The 17,855-nt window shown below is 43.7% G+C and overlaps 1 protein-coding gene across 2 annotated transcripts; it reads right to left on the bottom strand.

The window, feature by feature from the left end:
* Positions 1–15,193: 15,193 nt before the first annotated feature.
* LOC143773747 (uncharacterized) lies at positions 15,194–16,495 on the bottom strand. 2 transcript variants are annotated; one of them, XM_077261101.1, is made up of 5 exons: positions 16,266–16,495; positions 16,104–16,176; positions 15,957–16,025; positions 15,564–15,756; positions 15,194–15,401 (listed from the first exon to the last, which is right to left on the bottom strand). In XM_077261101.1, the coding sequence occupies exons 2-5, from the start codon at positions 16,173–16,175 to the stop codon at positions 15,241–15,243; spliced, it is 495 nt and encodes a 164-aa protein (XP_077117216.1). In that variant the 5' UTR covers position 16,176; positions 16,266–16,495; the 3' UTR covers positions 15,194–15,240. The 2 variants fall into 2 exon arrangements, with proteins under 2 accessions (XP_077117216.1, XP_077117215.1); XM_077261100.1 differs by having other exon boundaries at positions 16,104–16,495.
* Positions 16,496–17,855: the final 1,360 nt, after the last annotated feature.

The following is a 17,855-nucleotide window of genomic DNA, read 5'->3' as shown; positions in this document are numbered from 1 at the left end:
ACATCCGGCACTATGTGCCAGGAGCGGTCATGGACCGCCCCCGGCACATTAACCCCTGGCACACCGCGATCAAACATGATCGCGGTGTGCCGGCGGTACAGGGAAGCATCGCGCAGGGAGGGGGCTCCCTGCTGGCTTCCCTGAGACCCCCGGAGCAACGTGATGTGATCGCATTGCTGCGAGGGTCTCTTACCTCCTATTCCTGCAGGCCCCGGATCCAAAATGGCCGTGGGGCTGCATCCGGGTCCTGCAGGGACTACTTCCGGGTGCAGACCAGGCTCTGGTAAGCCTGCAGCACTGTATGTCAGATCGGTGATCTGACAGAGTGCTGTGCAAACTGTCAGATCAGCGATCTGTGATGTCCCCCCCTGGGACAAAGTAAAAAATTTAAAAAAAAATTCCCACATGTGTAAAAAAAAAAAGAAAAAAAAAATTCCTAAATAAAGAAAAAAATATATATATTATTCCCATAAATACATTTCTATATCTAAATAAAAAAAAATCAAACAATAAAAGTACACATATTTAGTATCGCCGCGTCCGTAACGACCCCACCTATAAAACTATATCACTAGTTAACCCCTTCTGAGAACACCATAAAAAAAAAAAAAAAAAAACCGAGGCAAAAAGCAACGCTTTATTCTCATACCGCCAAACAAAAAGTGGAATAACACGCGATCAAAAAGACAGATATGAATAACCATGGTACTGCTGAAAACTTCATCTTGTCCCGCAAAAAACGAGCTGCCATACAGCATCATCAGTGAAAAATTTTAAAAGTTATAGTCCTCAGAATAAAGCGATGCCAAAATAATTATTTTTTCTATAAAATAGTTTTTATCGTATAAAAGCGCCAAAACTTAAAAAAAATGATATAAATGAGGTATCGCTGTAATCGTACTGACCCGAAGAATAAAACTGCTTCATCAATTTTACCAAACGCGGAATGGTATAAACGCCTCCCACAAAAGAAATTCATGAATAGCTGTTTTTTGGCTAGGCCTAGGGTTAGGGCTAGGGTTAGGGCTAGGGTTGGGGCTAGGGTTAAGGCTACAGTTAGGGTTGGGGCTAAAGTTAGGGTTAGGGTTGGGGCTAAAGTTAGGGTTAGGGTTTGGATTATATTTACGGTTGGGAATAGGGTTGGGATTAGGGTTAGGGGTGTGTCTGGGTTAGAGGTGTGGTTACGGTTACCATTGGGATTAGGGTTAGGGGTGTGTTTGGATTAGGGTTTCAGTTATAATTCGGGGGTTTCCACTGTTTAGGCACATCAGGGGCTCTCCAAACGCGACATGGCGTCCGATCTCAATTTCAGCCAATTCTGCATTGAAAAAGTAAAACAGTGCTCCTTCCCTTCCGAGCTCTCCCGTGCGCCCAAACAGGAGTTTACCCCAACATATAGGGTATCAGCGTACTCGGAACACATTGGAGAACAACTTTTGGGGTCCAATTTCTCCTGTTACCCTTGGGAAAATACAAAACTGGGGGCTAAAAAATAATTTTTGTGGAAAAAAATATATTTTTTATTTGCATGTCTCTGCGTTATAAACTGTAGTGAAACACTTGGGGGTTCAAAGCTCTCACAACACATCTAGATGAGTTCCTTAGGGGGTCTACTTTCCAAAATGGTGTCACTTGTGGGGGGATTCTACTGTTTAGGTACATTAGGGGCTCTGCAAACGCAATGTGACTCCTGCAGACCATTCCATCTAAGTCTGCATTCCAAATGGCACTCCTTCCCTTCCGAGCCCTCCCATGCGCCCAAACAGTGGTTCCCCCCACATATGGGGTATCAGCGTACTCAGGACAAATTGGACAACAACTTTTGGGGTCCAATTTCTCCTGTTACCTTTGGGAAAATACAAAACTGGGGGCTAAAAATAATTTTTTGGGGAAAATTTTTTATTTTTATTTTCACGGCTCTGCGTTATAAACTGTAGTGAAACACTTGAGGGTTCAAAGCTCTCACAACACATCTAGATGAGTTCCTTAGGGGGTCTACTTTCCAAAATGGTGTCACTTGTGGGTTTTTTTTACTGTTTAGGTACATTAGGCGCTCTGCAAATGCAATGTGATGCCTGCAGACCATTCCATCTAAGTCTGCATTCCAAATGGCGCTCCATCCCTTCCGAGCCCTCCCATGCACCCAAACAGTGGTACCCCCCACATATGGGGTATCAGCGTACTCAGGACAAATTGGACAACAACTTTTGGGGTCCAATTTCTCCTGTTACCCTCGGGAAAATACAAAACTGGGGGCTAAAAAATAATTTTTGTGGGAAAAAATTTTTGTTTTATTTTTACGGCTCTGCTTTATAAACTTCTGTGAAGCACTTGGTGGGTCAAAGTGCTCGTCACACCTCTAGATAAGTTCCTTAGGGGGTCTACTTTCCAAAATGGTGTCACTTGTGGGGGGTTTCAATGTTTAGGCACATCAGTGGCTCTCCAAACGCAACATGGCGTCCCATCTCAATTCCTGTCAATTTTGCAGTGAAAAGTCAAACGGCACTCCTTCCCTTCCGAGCTCTCCCATGCGCCCAAACAGTGGTACCCCCCACATATGGGGTATCAACATACTCAGGACAAATTGTACAACAACTTTTGCAGTCCAATTTCTTCTCTTACCCTTGGGAAAATAAAAAATTGGGGGTGAAAAGATAATTTTTGTGAAAAAATATGATTTTTTATTTTTACGGTTCTGCATTATAAACTTCTGTGAAGCACTTGGTGGGTCAAAGTGCTCACCACACCTCTAGATAAGTTCCTTAGGGGGTCTACTTTCCAAAATGGTGTCACTTGTGGGGGGTTTCAATGTTTAGGCACATCAGGGGCTCTCCAAACGTATTTTGGGGTTCATTTTCTCCTGTTACCCTTGGTAAAATAAAACAAATTGGAGCTGAAGTAAATTTTGTGTGAAAAAAAGTTAAATGTTCATTTTTATTTAAACATTCCAAAAATTCCTGTGAAACACCCGAAGGGTTAATAAACTTCTTGAATGTGGTTTTGAGCACCTTGAGGGGTGCAGTTTTTAGAATGGTGTCACACTTGGGTATTTTCTATCATATAGACCCCTCAAAATGACTTCAAATGAGATGTGGTCCCTAAAAAAAAATGGTGTTGTAAAAATGAGAAATTGCTGGTCATTTTTTAAACCTTATAACTCCCTAACAAAAAAAAATGTTGGTTCCAAAATTGTGCTTATGTAAAGTAGACATGTGGGAAATGTTACTTATTAAGTATTTTTTGTGACATATCACTGTGATTTAATTGCATAAAAATTCAAAGTTGGAAAATTGCAAAATTTTCAAAATTTTCTCCAAAATTTCCGTTTTTTTCACAAATAAACGCAGGTACTATCAAAGAGATTTTACCACTGTCATGAAGTACAATATGTCTCGAGAAAACAGTGTCAGAATCACCAGGATCCGTTGAAGCGTTCCAGAGTTATAACTGTTGTGAATTAGACTTTTTGGCTCCCTCTTGTGGTCACTAGTGGTATGACTCTGGGATTGTCTTTTTTCTGTTTGGCACTCACCTGGGTCGTTAGTCCAGGGGTGTCGCTATATTAACTTCCTGGATCCTTAGTCCAGTGCCTGGCATCGTTGTAATCAGATCCTTCTGTTGCTCCTGTCTGCTGGTCCTGGCTCTTGCAAAATTAAGCTAAGTCTTGCTTCTTTGTTTTTTGAGTTACTTGCTTTGCTACTATTTTTGTCCAGCTTGTACTAAATGTGATTTCTGACCTTGCTGGAAGCTCTAGGGGGCTGGTGTTCTCCCCCCGGCCGTTAGACGGTTCGGGGGTTCTTGAATATCCAGCGTGGATATTTTAATAGGGTTTTTGCTGACCATATAAGTCATCTTACTTATTCTGCTATTAGCTAGTGGGCCTCTCTTTGCTAAATACCTAGCTCATTCTTATGTTTGTCTTTTCCTCTTACCTCACCATTATTATTTGTTGGGGGCTTGTATCCAACTTTTGGGGTCTTTTCTCTGGAGGCAAGAAAGGTCTTTCTTTTCCCTTCTAGGGTTAGTTAGTTCTCTGGCTGACGCGAGACGTCTAGAACCAACGTAGGCACGTTCCCCGGCTACTTCTATTTGTGGTGCTAGGATTAAATATATGGTCAGCCCAGTTACCACTGCCCTATGAGCTGTTTTTTTGTGTTTGCAGACTTGGTATTGATTCCTGAGACCCTCTGCCATTGGGGTCATAACAGTATGCCAGGCCAACATTGAATGTTTAATGCATTGCAGAAGTGGGATATAAGAAAGGAAATTCTGAATTTTTTTTTTTTTTTCCTCTCTTCCTCCCCTTTACCTCTGAGTGGCTTGAGCTTGCTGCAGACATGAATGTCCAGACCTTGATTACAAGTGTGGACCAGCTTGCTGCTCGTGTGCAAAGCATACAAGATTTTGTTACCAGTAGTCTTATGTCTGAACCTAAAATACCTATTCCTGAACTGTTTTCTGGAGACCGATTTAAGTTTAGGAATTTCAGGGATAATTGTAAATTGTTTCTATCTCTGAGACCCCGTTCATCTGGAGACTCAGTTCAGCAAGTTAAAATTGTTATCTCTTTTTTACGGGGCGACCCTCAGGATTGGGCTTTCTCGCTAGCGCCAGGAGATCCGGCATTGGCAAATATTGATGCGTTTTTTCTGGCCCTCGGATTGCTTTACGAGGAACCCAATCTTGAGGTTCAGGCAGAAAAAGCCTTGCTGGCTATTTCTCAGGGCCAGGATGAAGCTGAAGTGTATTGCCAAAAATTTCGGAAATGGTCCGTGCTTACTCAGTTGAATGAGTGTGCTATGGCCGCAAACTTCAGAAATGGCCTTTCTGAAGCCATTAAGAATGTGATGGTGGGTTTCTCCATTCCTACAAGTCTGAATGATTCCATGACGCTGGCTATTCAAATTGACCGGCGTTTGCGGGAGCGCAAAACCGCTAATCCTCTGGTGGTGTTGTCTAAATAAACACCTGATTTGATGCAATGTGATAGAATTCAGACCAGAAATGAGCGGAAAAATCATAGACGTCAGAATGGGTTGTGTTTTTACTGTGGTGATTCTACACATGTTATATCAGCATGCTCTAAACGCCTAACAAGGGTTGTTAGTCCTGTCGCCATTGGTAATTTGCAACCTAAATTTATTTTGTCTGTGACTTTAATTTGCTCATTGTCCTCTTACCCTGTTATGGCGTTTGTGGATTCAGGTGCTGCCCTGAGTCTTATGGATCTGTCATTTGCCAAGCGCTGTGGTTTTGTTCTTGAGCCGTTGGTTAATCCTATCCCTCTGAGGGGTATTGATGCTACGCCATTGGCGGAAAATAAACCGCAGTTTTGGACACAGGTAACCATGTGCATGACTCCTGAACATCGGGAGGTGATTCGTTTTCTTGTTCTGCATAAAATGCATGATTTGGTCGTTTTGGGTTTGCCATGGTTACAGACTCATAATCCAGTCTTGGATTGGAAGGCAATGTCTGTGTCAAGTTGGGGCTGTCAGGGTATTCATGGTGATTCCCCACCAGTGTCTATTGCTTCCTCTACTCCTTCGGAAGTTCCTGAGTATTTGTCTGATTATCAGGATGTGTTCAGCGAGTCCAGGTCCAGTGTTCTGCCTCCTCATAGGGACTGTGACTGTGCCATAGATTTGATTCCAGGTAGCAAATTTCCTAAGGGAAGACTATTTAATCTGTCTGTACCTGAGCATACCGCAATGCGTTCGTATATCAAGGAATCTCTGGAGAAGGGGCATATCCGTCCTTCCTCTTCCCCTCTTGGTGCGGGATTCTTTTTTGTGGCCAAGAAGGACGGATCTTTGAGACCTTGTATTGACTATCGGCTTTTGAATAAAATCACTGTTAAATTTCAGTATCCTTTGCCTTTGTTGTCAGACTTGTTTGCCCGAATTAAAGGCGCCAAGTGGTTCACCAAGATAGATCTTCGTGGTGCGTACAACCTTGTGCGCATTAAGCGAGGAGATGAATGGAAAACCGCGTTTAATACGCCCGAAGGTCATTTTGAGTACTTGGTGATGCCTTTTGGGCTCTCTAATGCTCCTTCAGTGTTTCAGTCCTTTATGCATGATATTTTCCGGAAGTATCTGGATAAATTTATGATCGTTTATCTGGATGATATTCTGTTTTTTTCTGATGACTGGGACTCGCATGTAGAGCAGGTCAGGATGGTGTTTCAGGTTTTGCGTGAGAATGCTTTATTTGTTAAGGGCTCAAAGTGTCTCTTTGGAGTACAGAAGGTTCCCTTTTTGGGGTTTATTTTTTCCCCTTCTGCGGTGGAGATGGACCCAGTCAAGGTCCGTGCTATTCATGATTGGACTCAACCCACGTCAGTTAAGAGTCTTCAGAAGTTCTTGGGTTTTGCTAACTTCTACCGTCGTTTTATTGCTAATTTTTCTAGCATTGCTAAACCTTTGACGGATATGACCAAGAAAGGTTCTGATGTTGCTAACTGGGCTCCTGCAGCCGTGGAGGCTTTCCAGGAGTTGAAGCGCCGGTTTACTTCGGCGCCTGTTTTGTGCCAGCCTGATGTCTCACTTCCCTTTCAGGTTGAAGTGGATGCTTCTGAGATTGGGGCAGGGGCCGTTTTGTCGCAGAGAGGCCCTGGTTGCTCTGTGATGAGACCTTGTGCCTTTTTCTCGAGGAAGTTTTCGCCTGCTGAGCGGAATTATGATGTTGGCAATCGGGAGTTGTTGGCCATGAAGTGGGCATTTGAGGAGTGGCGTCATTGGCTCGAGGGTGCTAAGCATCGTGTGGTGGTCTTGACTGATCACAAAAATTTGATGTATCTCGAGTCTGCTAAACGCCTGAATCCTAGACAGGCCCGCTGGTCATTGTTTTTCTCCCGTTTTGACTTTGCGGTCTCGTATTTACCAGGTTCAAAGAATGTGAAGGCGGATGCTCTTTCAAGGAGCTTTGTGCCTGACTCTCCGGGAGTCGCAGAACCAGTTGGTATTCTTAAAGAGGGAGTTATCTTGTCAGCCATTTCTCCGGATTTGCGACGTGTGTTGCAGAGATTTCAGGCTGGTAGACCTGACTCTTGTCCACCTGACAGACTGTTTGTTCCTGATAAGTGGACCAGCAGAGTCATTTCCGAGGTTCATTCCTCGGTGTTGGCAGGGCATCCGGGAATTTTTGGCACCAGAGATCTGGTGGCTAGGTCCTTTTGGTGGCCTTCCTTGTCACGGGATGTGCGGTCGTTTGTGCAGTCCTGTGGGACTTGTGCTCGAGCTAAGCCTTGCTGTTCGCGTGCCAGCGGGTTGCTCTTGCCCTTGCCTGTCCCGAAGAGGCCTTGGACACACATTTCCATGGATTTCATTTCAGATCTCCCGGTGTCTCAGGGCATGTCTGTCATCTGGGTGGTATGTGATCGCTTTTCTAAGATGGTCCATTTGGTACCTTTGCCTAAGCTGCCTTCCTCTTCCGATCTGGTTCCTGTGTTCTTTCAGAATGTGGTTCGTTTACACGGCATTCCTGAGAATATTGTGTCTGACAGAGGATCCCAGTTTGTTTCCAGGTTCTGGCGATCCTTTTGTGCTAGGATGGGCATTGAGTTGTCATTTTCGTCTGCCTTTCATCCTCAGACTAATGGACAAACGGAGCGAACTAATCAGACTCTGGAGGCTTATTTGAGGTGTTTTGTTTCTGCGGATCAGGATGATTGGGTGACCTTCTTGCCATTGGCTGAGTTTGCCCTTAATAATCGGGCTAGTTCCGCTACATTGGTTTCGCCATTTTTCTGCAACTCTGGTTTCCATCCTCGTTTTTCCTCGGGACATGTGGAGCCTTCTGACTGTCCTGGGGTAGATTCTGTGCTGGATAGGTTGCAGCAGATCTGGAATCATGTGGTGGACAACTTAAAGTTTTCACAAGAGAAGGCTCAGCGTTTTGCCAACCGCCGCCGCGGTGTGGGTCCCCGACTTCGTGTTGGGGATTTGGTATGGCTGTCTTCTCGATTTGTTCCGATGAAGGTCTCCTCTCCTAAATTTAAGCCTCGCTTCATCGGTCCTTACAAGATATTGGAAATCCTTAATCCTGTGTCCTTTCGCTTGGATCTTCCTGTGTCGTTTGCCATTCACAACGTGTTCCATAGGTCTTTGTTGCGGCGGTACGTTGTACCTGTGGTTCCTTCTGTTGAGCCTCCTGCTCCGGTGTTGGTTGAGGGCGAGTTGGAGTACGTGGTGGAGAAGATCTTGGATTCTCGTCTCTCCAGGCGGAGGCTTCAGTATCTGGTCAAGTGGAAGGGCTATGGTCAGGAGGATAATTCCTGGGTGGTTGCCTCTGATGTGCATGCGGCCGATTTAGTTCGTGCCTTTCACGCTGCTCATCCTGATCGCCCTGGTGGTCTTGGTGAGGGTTCGGTGACCCCTCCTTAAGGGGGGGGGTACTGTTGTGAATTAGACTTTTTGGCTCCCTCTTGTGGTCACTAGTGGTATGACTCTGGGATTGTCTTTTTTCTGTTTGGCACTCACCTGGGTCGTTAGTCCAGGGGTGTCGCTATATTAACTTCCTGGATCCTTAGTCCAGTGCCTGGCATCGTTGTAATCAGATCCTTCTGTTGCTCCTGTCTGCTGGTCCTGGCTCTTGCAAAATTAAGCTAAGTCTTGCTTCTTTGTTTTTTGAGTTACTTGCTTTGCTACTATTTTTGTCCAGCTTGTACTAAATGTGATTTCTGACCTTGCTGGAAGCTCTAGGGGGCTGGTGTTCTCCCCCCGGCCGTTAGACGGTTCGGGGGTTCTTGAATATCCAGCGTGGATATTTTAATAGGGTTTTTGCTGACCATATAAGTCATCTTACTTATTCTGCTATTAGCTAGTGGGCCTCTCTTTGCTAAATACCTAGCTCATTCTTATGTTTGTCTTTTCCTCTTACCTCACCGTTATTATTTGTTGGGGGCTTGTATCCAACTTTTGGGGTCTTTTCTCTGGAGGCAAGAAAGGTCTTTCTTTTCCCTTCTAGGGTTAGTTAGTTCTCCGGCTGGCGCGAGACGTCTAGGACCAACGTAGGCACGTTCCCCGGCTACTTCTATTTGTGGTGCTAGGATTAGATATATGGTCAGCCCAGTTACCACTGCCCTATGAGCTGGTTTTTTGTGTTTTCAGACTTGGTATTGATTCCTGAGACCCTCTGCCATTGGGGTCATAACATATAACCTCATAAAGGGACAGTGGTCAGAATTGTAAAAATTGGCCTGGTCATTAATGTGCAAACCACCCTTGGGGTGAAGGGGTTAAAAACTAAAAACAAAAGACTCTATTGGTTTCTCTATGTAACAGAATTCTAGTAGATGTGACTTATTGAGTGGGTTTTGGGTCTATAATTTCAAAAGCTCTATTTCAGCTGAAAATGATATTAAAAAGATATTCCTTCACCCATCCCTTGTAGACTGTGAGCCCTCGTGGGCAGGGTCCTCTCTAATCCAGTACCACTTGGTGACTTGTATTGGTTAAGATTACTGAATTTCTTTTTATTATGTATACCCCTCCTCACATGTAAAGAGCCATGAAATAATAATAATAAATAATAATAACATTGTGCAACTATTGAAGGCATAACTTGTTCATTCAGCTTTTGTGCAGGGGGTCTTGAGTTGTACTTCCACTATCAGATGTTGATGACCTACCCTAAGAATAAGCGATAAATCTTGTAGTACCGAAAAATCTATTTAACAGTAGTTTCCACACATATGCACTTTAAAGGTAATTTATTACCTATGTATTCTAGTTTCAAGAGGAAATTTAAAGAAAAATGAACCAACACTGTAAAAAAAAAGTTATTATTTATTTAGCTTATGCACTCTACTGTCTTTTCAGTGGCATGAGATTTACTAAACTACAGTATAAGATTATTACAGAATTTCACATCATCCTCTGCAGCTTTTCATGTCTTTATGCTCAATATGCATCTGCTAAATACAGCAAAATAATCTGTGTGAAAAGATTTTAGCTCGTTTCTGTATTTTAAAATATCACCAATATGTCACCGCCTGAGGCATGAACAAACATAGAAAAATATCAATTTAGATGGGGATAGTAGTTTTCATGCTGAAAGAAAAGTTTCAATGGTTAAAGCAGAAATATTGATGTAGATCTTTATGCTAAGTATTCCCCTTAGTTTTGTATATGTATGGTTTTCTCATTAGTAGTTTGTCGATGGCTGTTTTTTTCATTGCCTTGCTTTTGGGATTGCCGAGATTTGCTTATGAAAGCAGTTTCCATTTGAAGGAAGCACAATCATTAGCATTCTTGATAACAGTAAAGAGATCTGCATAGAGAACATAATTTTTTCTAGAGCCTATTTCTATAAAAGAGATGACTTTCTTATAAGATGCTTCATTTTAGCAGCAATTTTACTGTTAATTGTAAAAGCATATTTGATACATTTTGCATAGTTTACGTTGCTAGAGGTGTCTTTCATTTTCAACAAAGTGGCACACAAATGTTTGTAGTCATGTAAAGTAACAACACAGATGGCACTCACCCTCCCTGGATCCAGTGGTGGATCTTTGCTGCCACTGCACTCTCCATTGAGCGCAATGCTTGGCTGCAGCAGTGATACGTACTGCTGTGGTGAAATCACTGCTGCAACAAAAAAAAAACACCAGAGCAGCGAGGGAGAGCTGGTACTGGACCTAGAGACGGTGTGTACGATCTTTCTTATTTATATGACTGTAATAATTTGGTCGGCATATTTACATAGGTTGAAAAAATACACAGGTCCATATAGATCAACCTTTCTTCACCAGAAAGGTTCTACATCTCGATTATTTATAATACACAATACCATTTGTTGTGAGAAAAGCTTTTAGCCTGTTTTTAAATGCTGATGTCTACCATTACTATCTTTTGTGGTAGGGTATTCCACAGGTTGACCAGTCTAACTATGAAGAACCCTTTCCTATTTAGCTGCCGGAATAATCATTCTACTGCACGTTCTACCCTGATCCTTTGTAAGGTCTTCGAAAATAATAAAATAAGGTGCTAGTCCTTTGTATTAACCACACATGTATTTATACATATAAATGAGATCTCATTTGAGGCATCTTTTTTGAAAGCTAAACTTGCTGTCATGACTCTGTTGATAGGTGTCTCAGGACCAGGAGCTCCTTCCCTGTCTCTAACACTAAGGGCGCCCTAGCTCACCTCGTTTCCCGGATTACTTCTGATTGTGAAGATGCCAGGGCCACAAATCTTGTCTTAGGCTGGTTTCACACTTGCGTTTTTGAACGCATGCGTTTTTTTAAAAAAACGCATGGTGCAAAAACGCATGTAAACGCATGTAAACGCTGCGTTTTTTTGACGCATGCTTTAAACGCGTGCGTCAAAAAAATGCAGCGTTTACACGCGTTTACATGCGTTTTTGCATGCGTTTGCGTTTTTTTGAAAATTTTACAAAAAAAAAAAAAAAGATAACCTGACACAACCAATGGGAATAGAGAGGGCGTATATGATTGTCTCTCAATATATAGACCCTAGGGGGACAGAAATTTTCACAGCTTGCTACTGTTTCCGGTGTCATGATGGATCTTGCTATGGATAACTTTTATTTCAATCTGGAGTTCAGCTTCAAGATTTTCCTTGCCTGTGTTTTTGCTTGGGAGCAAGACCGAAACCGCCAAAGATGGAGAAGGAGACAGCATCGGCGTTTTTGGAGGCACCCCATCATTGAAGTGCGTGAGAGCCGTGGAGCATATCACACGCTCTATGCAGAGCTGAATGACAACCCGGAGAAATTCCAGGATTATACCAGAATGTCTCAAGATTCTTTCCGGGATTTACTGGCTCGTGTCAAAGGATCCATAAGGCGACAGGACACACGGCTCCGTAGAGCGATTCCACCTGAGGAACGTCTGTTAGTGACATTACGGTACGTTACAAAACTAAACCAATGACCGTCAAATTTGTTGTTATGACTTTTTTTTTTTTTTAAACAAACCATAAGAGCCGATTTTAAATGTTTTTTTTGTTTCTTTTTCTTCTAGATTTCTTGCCACAGGAGAGAGTTTATCTTCCCTGCACTTCCAATACCGCCTTGGAATCTCAACCCTCTCCGGAATTGTTGTGGACACCTGTCGTGCGTTATGGAATGTACTCCGTGAGGAGTTTATACCCGTACCCACCGTGGACATGTGGTGGGAAATTTCAACTACATTTTTGAACGTGTGTGATTTCCCCAACTGTTTAGGGGTGGTGGATGGAAAGCACATCCGCATTGTCAAACCTGCCAGAACCGGATCTGAGTTTTATAATTATAAAAAATATTTTTCGGTAGTGCTCATGGCAATAGCGGATGCGGAGTGTCGCTTCATCGCCGTGGATATTGGAGGTTTTGGCCGTGGCAATGATTCCCAGACCTTCAAGAGCTCGGATATGGGCTGTCGGGTGTATGGCAACAATTTTAATTTTCCCCCTCCACAGCCTCTCCCCAACACTCAAGGCCCACCGCTGCCATTTGTTATGGTTGGGGATGAGGCCTTCCAGATGTGTGAAAATCTCCTGAAGCCCTATTCTAGTAGGGACTTGGACCACACTAGAAGAATATTCAACTACAGACTGACCAGGGCCAGAAGAACCGTAGAGTGCAGCTTTGGCATTCTTGTTGCTAAATGGCGCATTCTTGCAACAGCCATCAATCTAAAAGTGGAAACAGTGGACGAGGTGGTCAAAGCCTGTGTGGTTCTACACAATTATATAATGGCAAAGGAGCGACCCCACATTGAACTTGATGAACCTGTTTCACACCCATTGCCTGAATTTCAGCCTCACCCGATGCGGTCAACTGCAGCCGTTGGTCTTATGCGGGACCAATTTGCGGCCTATTTTGTGTCCGATATTGGACGTGTGTCATGGCAGGACAATGTTGTGTAAATGTCCTGTTGTATGTTTATGTTTACAAATTATTAAACACTGATACAAATTTTTCAAATTAATAAACTTTTTTGTGTTGACCATGTCTACTATCTTTTTCCTCTCTAAACAAAGGTTGACCAAAGATGGGAAGTAGATATGTATATCATATTTTGTAATCCAAATCCAGGAGTGGGTGATAGTTGATGAGGTAATAATTTTTATTTTTTAATCGTAATTTACCTCTGTTGCACTCCTTATTTTGGTTTTCAAAGAATGATATAAAACACGGCCCCAATACTTATAATAATGGTACAAAATTTACATTTATTTATTGTTAATCTTGTTTACGTCATTGCGTCAAGACTGTCACGGTCTCTATACCCATCAAGTCAAGTGTAAGAAATAATAAATTCATGATAAACATATACATGATCATGAATTCACCAATTTTTACACCTGGCCAGGTGAGCATAGATATGTAGCGTGTGACAACCATTGTCCCATAATGTGCTATATAGAATATGGTGAATATACAAGGCAGTAATCAACTTAATCGGTCAGGTTTCTATTTTGACATCTGACCAGTTCAGTTGAGTTCTGAACTTGATTTCCACAATTTTCTCTTTGTACAGTGACACTACACTAGGTACAAAAATAAGAGTATGGAAATAAATAATATTTTTTTGGCCAACTCATATCTTTATACTAAAGAAACACATATAGATGTTGTCTTGTATTTTATACTACTGGAGATATGTTTTGGCCAAAAGAATAAGTGTGTATTGAGAGGGGTGAAAGACACAATAAACCAAGCATAATTGTTGCAAATAAACTTTTTTTTTATTGATTAAACACAAACAAATTTATTTTTTTGTGCCGCGACGGGTTGTACCGCGCCGGCGTGGGGTGGAGTGACGTATCTGGGGGGTGTTCAGAACTGAAGCCTGGCTCACCGTGGAGCAGGCAGAGGTGGCAGGAGAAGGGGCAATAAAACTGGAAGGGTCTGGAAGTTCGGGGATGGGGCTTAAAACATGAGGGGCCTGAGACACACTGGAAGGTTGAGACACAAGAGACAATAGAGACACATCGGTAGGTGATGGGGGAGGAATATTCAGAGTTTTTTGTTTTTTGTGAGTTTGTCCGGTTTGCCTTTGGGTTCTCCTGGTAGGGGGATATATTCTTGGGCTAGGATGTTGAGTGTTGGCGGGAGACACGTCAGGACCCGGCTCAACAATTACACAGTCCGTCTCCATTGTGGAGCGCTCGGCAACGTCTGAGTCCAACAGCATTGTAGTGGGGGGGAAAGATAAAGCCCCGCCTGGGTCCTGGTGCCTCGTTGGGGGGGGGAACATAAAACCCTCCCAGGGTCCTGGTGCCTCGTTGGGGGGGGGGGAATATAAAACCCTCCCAGGGTCCTGGTGCCTCATTGGTGGGGGGAAACAAAGCCCATACCAGTGTCCTGCTGCATTGCTGGTGGGGGGGAACATAAAGGCGTGGCAGGGTCCTGCTGCATCATGGGGGGGCCAGTGCGATACGCCATGCCTGGGTCCTGCGTCATCGTGGTGTCAGCGGAGGAGGTCCAAGCCGGAGCAGCGGTTGTCACGGTGGTGGCGGTGGGATGTCCAACAGCACTCGTCATCGTGTTGGCGCTGTAGTGGAGTACACCTGTGGATGGAATAGAGGTGGCCGTGCAGTGGCATGCAGCAGCGGTAGGAATGGTGTTTAATAGTGACAGTGACGGCACAGTTGGATATGCCACCACATTTCGACTCTGACTCTGCTGCATAGCCTGCACAAAAGCAACATTGCAGGCCTGCATCACACTCAGCTGGAGATCAGGGCTAAGGTGTTCCGACATGCCCTGTAGGATTTGATTAAAAAAATGATGAGCTGGCTTCTTGAGGTCGGCTTTCAATTGATCAACGCTTTTGGCAACATCCTGGATGCGGCAATGTAAGAGATTATGGGTCACATCCATTCTGTCACCTAAAGCCTTGATAGCTTCGTGTAGCACCGAGCTCAAGTGCAAAAACTCGGGCATGACGGACCTATCCGAAGCCCTCTGTCGCTGCCGGGATGTGCCCGCAAAAATGGGTGCAGTGAAAGAGGACTGCGAAAGGGGAAGACCTGATGTGCCAGCCCCCTGGTCTCCAGTGAGTGTGGAAGACCCACCTGGTGCTGCGCTGCTGGATGGCTGGGACAGGTCCGTGGCTGCCGGCTGAAGGACCGCTCCAGAACCTGTTGCGACAGTCATGCAGTGTGTGCTGTGAAAAAAGAAAACAGAAAATTAATACCAAACTATAACAAGACGGTACATCCTGTGAAAATAAAAATGACAGATTATCTCAATGCAATACAACCGGAAGCATGTGAGAAATACTTACGTTCTCATGAGAAGGACCGGTCTTAGAAAGGCCAGCACACGGTGATATTTGTACGGCCGGTGCCTTGCTCCGGAACCACTGGCTGCACGATTCTCATCACGAAGGTCCTTGTTGAAGCGGTCCTTCATGGAACGCCAACGTGTTCTTACTTTGTCCACTGTGAAATAACAATAAAATATAATGGTCAGAAAAAGGACTTTAGGCCGTGCTCTATTGACTGTGTGTGATGAAAGAAACTCCGAAAAGTTTCTTTCATCACACACAGTCAAGAGAGCCCGGCCAAGGTCTCTGCTGCTTCACACTGCAGTGCAATACTTACTAAATGCATTACGGACCCGTGGCGGGGCATTCTCCCAGCCATCCCACAACGCTTGGGCCACCTCACTCCACAAACGACGTAGCGTACTGTTGACGGCGTGCTGTGGATCCCGGCTGTCCCACAACGGGACTCGCTCCTGGACCAAGGTGATCAGGAGGTCATTATCGATCCGGTCCTCGTCCCGTTGTGATACCTAAAAGAAAAAAAAAAAAAAACAATTAAATTTGCTCAATCACATTAGGAAAAAGAAAAAACCATAATATGAGAAAGGGTAGGAATCTGAAAGATAAATTTAAGAAAAGGATCATACAAGAAAAATTTAAAGAAAATCAAGGGTACAGAAAGGAAGATTCAAGAATATTTCAATGAGGACAGTCTGCCTTGTATACATACCCGCTGCCGTCTTCCCACCGGACCTTGACTACGCTGCTCAGTCCCTCTCTGTCCCTCAGTTGAAGTGCTCTATAAAAAAAAAATCAAATTGTCTCATGTGTCGATGTGACAGTCAATACTTACCAAGCTGAAGGACCAAAAACTAACCTCACTGACACGATCCACTTCTGACTGACGTGGCTGGAACTCCTCATCTGATGAATACTCCGTAGAAGACATTCTGATGCATGTTGAAAGAAAAAAAAAAAGAAATTAGGACATGTAGATCCAAAAAATGTAAAATAAATGCATTGCCTAGGATATACTCACATTGCTCTGGGTCTTGTCCACCAATGCGTCCGGCCAGGGTCTGGTCTTCTTTTGAGTCTGATGAGAAATGACCAGAAACTTCCCCCAACCTTCCTTTTATAACCCTGCTGCTATGGGGGAGGCTTATCAGTGTCTAGATAACCTTATCTACAGTCTATTCAACTTTTGTTTAAAAAAACGCATGCGTCAAAAAACGCATGCAAACGCATGTACAAAAAAACGCATGCGTTCCCATTGACGCCAATGCATTTTTTGGCCAAAAAAACGCATGAAAACGCATGCGGTTTTTTTGGTCAAAAAAACGCCCCTCAAAAATACTACAAGTTGCATTTTTGAAAATGAACGCATGCAGTAAAAAACGCATGCGATTGAAAACGCGACCAAACGCGTACACATAAAAACGCATGCGTTTTCAATGTTAAATATAGGAAAAAAAACGCTGCAGACAAAAACGCAAGTGTGAAACCACCCTTAGCTCCTGAATACTCCCTCAGTCTGTACCATTCTCCCACCCAGGGAAGAAGAGAGTAGTAGTTTACCATAATATGCCAAAAAGATTAACAAGGTATTACAAACAAGAATAAAGGAAAATACAAATATACTCACACAAACAACAGATAAATACACTGGGGAGTGGAAGATGGCGGTAAAACCAAAGGAGGAGAATGAGTGAAATTAGTACAAACCCAAAACCTAGCAACAGTCTCAGATAAATCCACCAGAAGATGGGTGTGGCTAACAGTGAACAGCTGAGAGCATAAATGCAGGAAAGCTTCCAAGAGCTCACAACTGAGCAAGTTAACCCCTTCACTGCTAAAAGAAGCCTATATAATTTAATATGAAGGTGAAATACTTCTAAACAGTGCAGAAGTAGGAGAAATCAGATGCTGTGGTCTTCTGGCTCCTGTCATGGTAAACCCATAACACATGTCCAAATTTTCCAACCTATCATCACATGTAATAATCTAGTTACCTGACTATAGACTCACTCAAACTTTAGAATATCCTTTTTCTAGATATGGCCTTACATGGTACTTATAGAGAGGTTGGGATCGCGGGATTTTCTCTCTCTTTTTAAACACTCTAAAATATTGTTTACTGTTGCAGCTGCTGCTTGACATTGAGTACTGCTGCACAGCTTACTTGTAACTAGTGTTGAGCATTCCGATACTGCAAATATCGGGTATCGGCCGATATTCGCTGTATCGGAATTCCGATACCGAGTTCCGATATTTTTGTGATATCGGAAATCGGAATCGGAGGTTCCTATAAGTTCCCAGTCATCTTCGGCGTGTGCGGTGCGTATGGTTCCCAGGGTCTGGAGGAGAGGAGACTCTCCTTCAGGCCCTGGGATCCATATTCATGTAAAAAATAAAGAAGAAAAATAAAAAATATGGATATACTCACCCCTCCGACGGACCCTGGACCTCAGCGGTGCAACCGGCAGCCTCCGTTCCTAAGAATGCAGTGAGTGTAGGACCTGCATCGCGGTCTTGTGACTGGTCGCGTGACCGGTCGCGTGACCGCGACGTCATCGAAGGTCCTTCACTCACTGCATTCTTAGGAACGGGGGCTGCCGGTTGCACCGCT

This window comes from Ranitomeya variabilis, chromosome 5 (assembly GCF_051348905.1).
Source record: "Ranitomeya variabilis isolate aRanVar5 chromosome 5, aRanVar5.hap1, whole genome shotgun sequence".
Lineage (NCBI taxonomy): Eukaryota > Metazoa > Chordata > Amphibia > Anura > Dendrobatidae > Ranitomeya > Ranitomeya variabilis.
Note: the sequence above shows the minus strand (reverse complement) of the source record. Positions and strands in the feature narration are given on the sequence as shown.

Coding starts and splice junctions, on each gene's coding strand:
- LOC143773747 (XM_077261100.1), bottom strand. CDS start 16,175: ATGTCTTCTACGGAGTATTCATCAGATGAGGAGTTCCAGCCACGTCAG. Junction 16,026..16,103: donor AAGTGGATCGTGTCAGTGAG/GTTAGTTTTTGG, acceptor TTTTTTTTATAG/AGCACTTCAACTGAGGGACA. Junction 15,757..15,956: donor CGGTGGGAAGACGGCAGCGG/GTATGTATACAA, acceptor TTTTTCTTTTAG/GTATCACAACGGGACGAGGA.